Source organism: Chinchilla lanigera, unplaced genomic scaffold (genome assembly GCF_000276665.1).
Source record: "Chinchilla lanigera isolate Chin_1 unplaced genomic scaffold, ChiLan1.0 scaffold00117, whole genome shotgun sequence".
Classification (NCBI taxonomy): Eukaryota; Metazoa; Chordata; class Mammalia; order Rodentia; family Chinchillidae; genus Chinchilla; species Chinchilla lanigera.
Window position 1 is genome coordinate 2,451,420 of NW_004955518.1, and position 9,022 is coordinate 2,460,441.

At 41.6% G+C, this 9,022-nt stretch overlaps 2 protein-coding genes across 2 annotated transcripts in view; one reads left to right on the forward strand and one right to left on the reverse strand.

The window, feature by feature from the left end:
• The window catches only part of Tsc22d1 (TSC22 domain family, member 1), a gene marked incomplete in the record, with an annotated part of 128,954 nt that extends 128,854 nt beyond the window's left edge, over nucleotides 1-100 (reverse strand). Inside the window, 1 exon segment of the mRNA XM_005409075.2 lies at nucleotides 1-100.
• Nucleotides 101-338: 238 nt separating this feature from the next.
• LOC102027890 lies at nucleotides 339-9,022 on the forward strand. Its single transcript, XM_005409121.2, has 2 exons — nucleotides 339-1,598; nucleotides 8,982-9,022. The coding sequence occupies exon 1, from the start codon at nucleotides 339-341 to the stop codon at nucleotides 1,131-1,133; it is 795 nt and encodes a 264-aa protein (XP_005409178.1). The 3' UTR covers nucleotides 1,134-1,598; nucleotides 8,982-9,022.

Here is a 9,022-nt window from a genome sequence, read left to right on the forward strand (position 1 = left end):
GGCTCCTCTCGCGGTGCGGACGGCCGGACGGGCTGGCGGGGCGACTGCAGCCGACGCCGCTCGGAGGAACGCGAGGTGGGGCCGGTCGCTGTCGGCGCACGGGGCGGGGGAGTGGGTGGGTACGGGGGAGGGCTGCGGGCGGAGAGGGGCTGTGGTGGTTGTTACTAGTGCTCTCCTCCGGCTCCGCCGTATCCCCCAGGCTCTCGCGGCATCGGGAGAGGAGGGACCAGCGCGCGGGTTCAGAAGGAGGAGGGGCGACCGCCGGCGAGAGGAGGCGGCGGCGGCGGCGGCGGCGGCGGGGAGAGCGGGGGGGGGGCAGGTCAGAGAGAAGAGGGAAGATGGCGTCTGCGCATGCGCTTCGGCGCCGCACACATAAAGTCGGGTCTGGCGGGGAAAGAGACGGCGGGAGTTCGGACCTTGCCGAATGCTGGGTCTCTCGACGGAAATTGCCGAAGGCTACGGAGGCCCCGAAGCCTGGGGCAGTGGGGGTGGGGAATTTGCCGAGGAAGCGAATCCGGGTCGCGCTGAGGGATTGCGCCCGGTGGGGGTTGGGGAAGGGTGCGGGGCTGCGGCCGCGCGGGGTTAGGTGTGTCCGCTCTTTTCTCACGCGCCGGCGCGGGCTCCAGGGCTCGAGGCCGGGGATGGGGCGGGGCGGGACGGTGCGCGCGCCCTGGGGGGGCGTCCCCCGCCTGCGGAGCGGGTACCGAGGCTGTTCTCCGCAGCGACAGCATCACGAGTTCCCGTCCCCAGGCGCCGCCGCCGCAGGAGTCAGGCGCTGCGCCCTGCGTGGCGCTCCCGGCCCGCGCCTGGGCTCGCCCGGCCTCGAGCTCGCCCCTACCGGAGGGCGCGGGGCGCGTGCGGTCGCGTCGCCTTTGTGCTCTGCGGCTGTGGCTGCCGTGCGGCCCCCTCGCCCCGCGAGGAGCAGGGGCCAGGCGTCGGGCGACAGCTCTGAGCGCCGGGGTGGGCCGTGGCCCGAAAGGGAGCGGCTCCCGCCGTCCTCACCTACGGGGACGCCGGTCTCAAAGCCAGAGCCCCGGGTTTGGGGACGAGGCGGGGGAGCTGCGCGTCCCGACCGTGTCAGTGCGGCGGCGAACGCAGTGTCCTTTCAGGGGTGGCAGCGCAAAAGGACCTGAAATTGCAGTTTCGAACAGAAACCCTGCATTTCACGGTTCTGCGCGTAGTTCTACGGAAGCAGTGTTACATTTGATTGAGGCAACTTACTGCAAGATGCTAGCCTGACTGTACAGGTCAGAACCTAGCTCTAAGCAGTCCCTTGCTAGTTTCTGCAAAAATACTTCCCAGCCAGGAACTTTTTTAAAAGTAAGTTTAAAAACCAGAGAATATTTTTTATTTTTTAAATTTGAGATCTGAATTTTCAGAAATTTGTCACTCCCTCACTCCCCCTTTATCACCAAAATGTCTATGACCCCTCAATACATGAGCAATATTGACTGCTTATGGGTAGACTTCTGACAAAGGAAATCTATCCTATTTCTGGACATTAAGTTGTAGACTTTTAGCTGACTTCTGGTTGGCTATTAAACACCTTACTTTTGATTTTTTTCAGAGCTTTTCCCCTCATTTCATCCCTCCAAAAGGTGAGAATGTCACTGTTCAATTACTATTGAATAGAAATAATCTGTTGACATCCTTGTCTATCCTATTTCAAAACTGATACACGTTCCTTTATCTGTCGTGTCCTCCCTGAACTAAGAAAACAAGATTTTTTGTCTTTAAATTGATAGTGTGGAACTCTGCTAAGTAAATAAAGTATACGCTCAAAAATACTGAAAGTGATAATGGCAGTAAAAAATCAAGATGTGAAACGAGTACTTGTTTTATGATATTGTTAATTTGAGAATGGCTGTTTTTAGATAGCATGGCCATGTGTATATTTTACAAAAATAGTCACTTTTTTATTCTTTTGTTGCAAGTGATACCCTTGATTAATGACTACTGTCCATTGTTGAAATACGAATCTGACTTGCTTTTTCAACAGTTTTCTGACTGATTAAAACTACAGTGGAACGTAGACTGGCAAAACGCTGGTTCTTTGAACTATCCTGTGAAAGAAAATGCTCTTGATCTCTCAAAATGTTACCTTAAGTTGAAGTTGTAAATTATCCCAAACAACTTTTCCAGCCCCTGGGCTCCATAAATACTTGCTATGACTGTGCTGGTATAGTTGAAACAGATATATTGAGGTCTTACCCAAAACTGACAGAATGAAAGAGTTGCTGAGATAACCCTGTAAGAAACAGATACTGTACTTGTTCCCATAACTGATAGCAAAGAGTGTTTTGTTGGTTTTGGTTGTTTTGATGGTAGAGCTCCCTGAGGAGTTAATCCTTTTATAAAAGAAGGTTTTAAAAAAAATTAATATATAACAAATGTATTTAAATGATCTTATCAAGTGTATTTAATTCTGGCCTGCCATGTCACTTTCAAACTCCTGCTTAGGTTCCTTCAAATCCTGCTAAGCTATAAAGAAAAACCCTAGCTAGGCATAGTAGTGCATGCCTGTAATTCCAGCCCTCTGGGAGGCTGAGGCAGGAGGATCACAAGTTGCAGTCCATACTAAATAATTTATTGAGTGCCTGTCTCAAAATAAAAATGGGCTGAGAATGTAAAGTGAAAAGGCCCCAGGATCAATCCCCAGTATACCATCCCCCCAAAAAACACGTCCTGCAATTACAGAAATCTGAATTTTAGAAGTTTGTCTCCCTTTCTTGCCCCTTTCCCTTTATCACCACAATGTGCATGACCCTTAATGCATGAACACAAATGCAGTCTCCCTCAGTATTTGTGAGGAATTGGTTCCTGGATCCCCCTCAAATACAAAAAATCTAAGGATAGTCAAGTAAGTCCCTTACATAAAATGATGTGTTACTTGTAACACTAGTATATTATGAATGCTATTATAAATGCTTGTATCATTTAGGGACTAATGACAACAAAAGTCTGTACATGTTCAATACCAACTTATTTTATCCCAAGTATTTTTGATTTTCAGTTGAATCTAGAGAAGGAGCACACAAATGTGATGTACAATAATGTACTTGAAGCAATGAGAGCCGGTCATGGTGATGCACACCTGTTATCCCAGCACTCGGGAGGCTGAGGCAGGAAGATCTTTGCGAGTTCAAGGCCAGCCTGGGCCACAAAGTGAGCTAAGGCCAGCCTGAACTGCATAGTGAAACCCTATCTCAAAAAGACCAAAAAAAAAAAAGCAATGAGAAACACCTGAATACGCATGTTTTATTCTGTCATTGCCTTTTGACTGAGTCGATTTCAACTATTTTCATTCCGAAGATGTACTGCTCAATTAACTTTTCTATTAACTCTAATATTTCCCTGTACTTTATTTAAATCCTCTAGTTATTGCAAGTCAGCCTGCATATTTAGCTGTGTTTAATGTTTATTCTACCATAAAATATAAAATTTACTGTTAGAACAGAATGTGCCTATTTGTAAGAACTCCAAAATGGCTCAGTGTTTTTCTTTTTGTTTAAAAAATTGTTTTCGGGGCCCTGGGATATAACTCATCGGTGCAGTGCCTGCCTGGAAAGCCAGAGGTCATGAGTTCAATTCCCTGTATCAAAAAAAAAAAAAAAAATTGTTTTCGTTTCAATGATCTGAGTTAGTAACAAACAAATATACAAAATTGTCTTTCCCATTTCCATACATTGTATTATGGACTGATCGAAAACTCTGAGTGACAAATGCAGGTTTCTTTGTATCCTTAATTTAAATTACTGTCACTTGGGGCTGGGGATTTAGCTCAGCGGCAAAAGCGCCTGCCTGGCAAGCGCAAGGTCGTGAGTTCGGTTCCCGGTACCGGAGAAAAACCAAAAAAAAAAAAAAACAAAAAAAAAAAAATAAATTACTGTCACTTATAAATAAAGGTGACTTGCAGAAACATGCATTTGTGAACACAGATTCCAAAAGTTGTGCGTGGAAGTTAATGCACAACCAACATTGTACACTGTTCATTTGTGCAGTTGTGTGTCAAGTGTAACACACAGGTTTTCTGGGATATTTCACTCTTTGAGAAGCATTTTTGTGAAACACATGGAAATACAGTTTAAAACAAAAATTGTATTCTACAAATACAATAAAATATCAACTTACACATCTGAAGCGACTTCTGGGAAAGCTGCTTAAGTAAACCTGCTGCTGTGTTGGTTTTATGGGTATATCTTCAGAGCCACAGGCTGGAATATAGCTGCTTTAAAGAAAATAAATGCAGTATGTATATTTAGAAGAAAATTACAATTTAAAACTGTAAACCTTTGAAAAATATTCTTTTTGTCTTTTTTGAGACAGGGTCTTGCTATGCAGTTCAGGCTGGTCTTTGTTTTTTTTGGTTTTTTTGGTTTTTTTTTTTTTGGATGCTGCGAATTGAACTCCGGACCTTGCACTTACCAGGCAGGGATTTGTGCTGCTGAGGTAGATCCCCAGCCCCATCAGGGTGGTCCTGAACTCACTTTGTAGCCCAGGCTGGCCTCAAACTTGATCTTCTCTTTTTTTTTTTTTGTACGGAGAATCAAACTCGGGACCTTGCACTTGCACGGCAGGCGCTTGTGCCTCTGAGCTATATCCCCGGCTTGGTCTCAAACTTGAAATGATCCTCCTGCCTCAGCCTCCCGAGTGCTGGGATTGCAAGCATGCGCCACCACGCCTGGCTATCTTTGAAAAATAGTACAAATGCATGAGTTCACCTATGTATTTTTGTTTTAGAAATTTAAATTTAGAATATTAAAAGTAATCTAGAATTTTCTAAACCATTTTAAAATGTTGGCTCAATATTTAAAACCAAGTAATTCTGTAGTGGTAGTGCTCTCAGAACACAGGAAAAGAAAACAAGAAAAGAAAAAACAGGCAAGAAGCCAGAAGCCAGGCCAGAAGCCATGGTTTCACATGCCTATAATCCCAGCATTTGGGAGGCTGAGGCAGGAGGATCTAGGTGAGTCTGAGATCAACCCAAACAACAGAGCAAGAGTCTGTTTTAACAAACAAAATAAAATAAAAAACCAGGAAGGAAATACCTATACTCAGAACTCTTCAGTGACAGAGATAAATATTAAAGAAAAAAGTATGCAGAAGATATGCCAGTATTTCATTTCAGCAATTACTCTACTACATATTTGTGACTTTTGAATGTCATTTGGAAGGAAAAAAAAAAAGTCAAGTGCTTGAATATAAGTTATAAAATGAAAAATCACATTTTCATCTGTGAAGAAATGTTTCCAGGAGGAAATTGAAGCATGTTATTAATCAGTTTGCTCTCCAGAAAAATTGTACATTTTCTAGATGAGATGTGTGCTATTTGACTATTGTAAATTTCACAGACTATTTATATTAATACCTTCATTCACATACTAGTGAATAGTTTAATTTATAACTGATTAATTTTTGTAGCATATATTAAATTACTAACATATTTCTGCTCAGCAAGACAATTTTTTATCCTCAAAGGAGATAATGTTTATAAAACAAAAAAAAAAAAGTTGAATTTATAGTCCACAAGGCACACTTGATATACATCCTTTGAGGAAGGAGGCATTATTTTCTTCTTTTTTTTTTTTCAGTACTAGGACTCAAACTCATGACCTCAAGCTTGTCAGGCAAGTGTTTATGCCACTGAGCTATATCCCTGGTGCATTATTCTCATTTTAGAAGTACCTACTTACAAGGAGGTTAAATAACTTGTTTGTTTGTTTGTTTGTTTGTTTTTTGGTTTTTCTCCGGTACCGGGAACCGAACTCACGACCTTGCGCTTGCCAGTCAGGCGCTTTTGCCGCTGAGCTAAATCCCCAGCCCTGAGGTTAAATAACTTGCTTAAGGTTCATGACTACTTCTGGGTACTTGGGTGTCCGAGTTCAAATTCTATTCCTCTATGTTCTGGGATTTTTCTGAAAAATTCTAAATGCTAAGGGCGGTATTTTCCCAAAATTTATTTAAATTTATAAGTGTTCTTTGATTGTTTTTGAATACCAATGAAAATTATACTGTACACACATTGGGAATTGAACTGAGGACCTTGCACTTACCAGGCAGGCACTGGTGCTGCTGAGCTAGATCCCCAGCCCCATCAGGGTGTATAAAAGAAACAGCATTTCTTTTATAGAAATAAAAGACTTTTTCCATATTTGAACCAAGTCAGTCTTTGCTGACTGATGAAAATGTTTACTTAGAGAATTTTCTCAAAACTCAAAGCATTTCTAACTTCACCACAGAACTGTTAAGTGACATCAAATAATTCAATTTAGACTTTTTAAAGACTATAGTCAAATAGCCCTTCAAGTCTCCCCAATAACAATCCCTGTTTATTAAACTCCTGGTAGATAAACACATCTTTTATATCACTTAATCCTCACAATTGTATAAAGTATGGCTGTACTGGCCCCATTTTATAAATGAGAAAAGTGAGATACAGAGAGGTTTTGGTCTTAAAAGTTGGCTAATTATGGGCTACGGTGAAAATCCTAGTTGTCTATCCCTTTATAGCTACTTTCAAGCTAAATTTCTTTTTTTTTGTCTTTTTGAGACAGGGTCTTGCTATGCAGTTCAGGCTGACCTTGAGCTCACTTTGTAGCCCAGGCTGGTTTCGAACTTGTAAGAATTGTCCTGCCTCAGCCTCCCGAGTGCTGGGATTATGGGCATGAGCCACCACACTCGGCCAAGAACCACTTTCTGTTATACAGCTAAGATTACATGAAAGAAACTACCTTGCTGATTATAATGGATATATTTTCAAAATTATGTACATGGTGTTTAGTATAGTATACAAGTGCTCTGTAAATTCTTTTTGTGATAATGATTCGGTAGCCGAAATATATTCCCATTGAATACATACTAATTGAATGAAAGTAGAACTTCTTTATGCTGCCCTTCTTTGGAAGAATAGTAAGATTTTAGCTCCAGAGCCTCTCAGCTCTGTTGAATCTTCAGAGAAGGCAAATCACTACTGCCTCCCAGACCTGCATTATTACAATGGCCAGAGAGAGTAGCCTTTGGCACTGTTTTCAGTGATTCCCATAAGACATTAATATGGCTTTCATCTTATTACTAGTTGTAAAAAGTAGCTCACTGAAGACTCTAGCCGGGACATTTCTAAGTGAAGTCTCTTGTATGCTAAATAGATGTTATAACAGACAGTAGTTCCCACCCTTCACTGTCCTTCCCTTTCACTACCCTGCCTACTCCTTTTTCTGCTACCATTTCCCTTACTACAGCTTAGACATTGAAATTACAACTACCTTGACTTTAATGAAACACCAAAATAGTGTAGTAATTTTTTCTTCTTGGCAATAATTGTGCCACAGTAGTCAACTAGTTCACTAGTTTGTTCATTCTAAGTATATGAAGAGTTATATTTCATGAATGGTGTTGGTACAAAAAAATGGGATAAAACAGGATAATTATTTATTATTTTTACAGTAACAAGAACCATCCCACTATACTTTATGCACTATTTGGAACAAAATCCATCAAAGTGAACAAAGAATCAATTGCTGTTGTTTTAATGAGGTCTCTCTATACACAAGCCTTTACCAAGGACTCACTTAAATGTAGCTCACTTCTCATGTGGAATAGAAATGGCAGCCTGTGCCTGCATACCTTGTGACAGATGATTCTAGGGTGATTACTCCCATATGTTTCAATAGGATATATTTCACTTACACAGCCAGCGTACATCTGGAATAATTAGGCCATCAATGAGTAAATAGCAAAAGCAAGGCAATATGGTCAGTTGAGAACAAGAACTTAATTCAGGAAACTAAAGTAATGTCCAGAAGTGTTCAAAGTCTGTATGTACGTATGTATGTATGTATTTTTTGGTACCAGGCATTGAACTCAGGACCTTACACTTGCCAGGCAGGCACTTGTGCCACTGAGCTATATCCCTGGCCCCCAAAGGCTGTGTTTAGAATGAACAGAAGCTGAGCATGGTAGCACAGGTCTGTAATCTCCACACTCTGGGACTCTGAGGCAGGAGGATTGCAAGTTGGAGCTCAACCTGGGCAATTGAGCAGCTTAATGAAATTTGGTCTCAAAATACAAAAGGGCTGGGGATGTAGGTTGGTGTGAAGGCTATGAGTTCAGTCTCAAAGTACTGCCCCCCAAAAAGCCACTAACAATTCTCAGACTCCTGCAGTTGGTTGGAAAGTAGCCAGAAGAGATCTCTAGAAGAATAAGCAATCCACTATAGACAACTGTCTTTGAATTTAAAGGACTGGCCTTTGTCTCTCATATGTTCTCTAATTTTTATTTATTACTTTGGGACACAGACCTTCTTCAAACAAAAAGTCTAGGCATGCAGAACCTGGACTTCTGAGTATCTCGTGGCGATTGTCTTCCATTGAAGCTTAAACCAGTTTCCTAATGACCGTGACCCTGATATTCTAGTGGTCGGTTTGAATGAGATGTAGTCAGATCTATAAGATATTAATGCATAATGTAAAAACCATGCATCTAAATTCTTACATGAAATTAGCCCGTAATTTTCCATAAGTTGTCTCATGTGCATTATTTCCAAAAGCAGCTTTTGGTTTTGTTGGTTATCTATGTTTTTACTTTTCCTACTTCATTAATTTTCACTGTTAATTCTACAATTTCTCTTTTTCTGCTTGGTTTTTTACTAGCGTTTTGTTTTTCATTTTTGTTTGTTTTTTTGAGACAGGGTCTCGCTGTGTAGTTCAGGCTGATCTCAAGCTCATGGCAATCCTCCTGCTTCAGCCTCCAAAGTGCTGGAATTACAGGCGTGCACCAGCACACCTGGCTTTACTACCTTTTTGAATTACATACATAGCTCATTATTTTCAACTTCTCTTTAAATTTATTTCTACTTATGCATTTTATTCTAATTACCAGTAATTACTATTATCTTTCTACTTACTCATTAGTTTCAATATGTCATACATATAGAAATAATTTTTAATTCCCATTGTGATTTCCTGTGTTTGTTTTTGAGACAGGGTCTTGCTGCAGTGCAGGCTGGCTTTGAACTCACTATGAA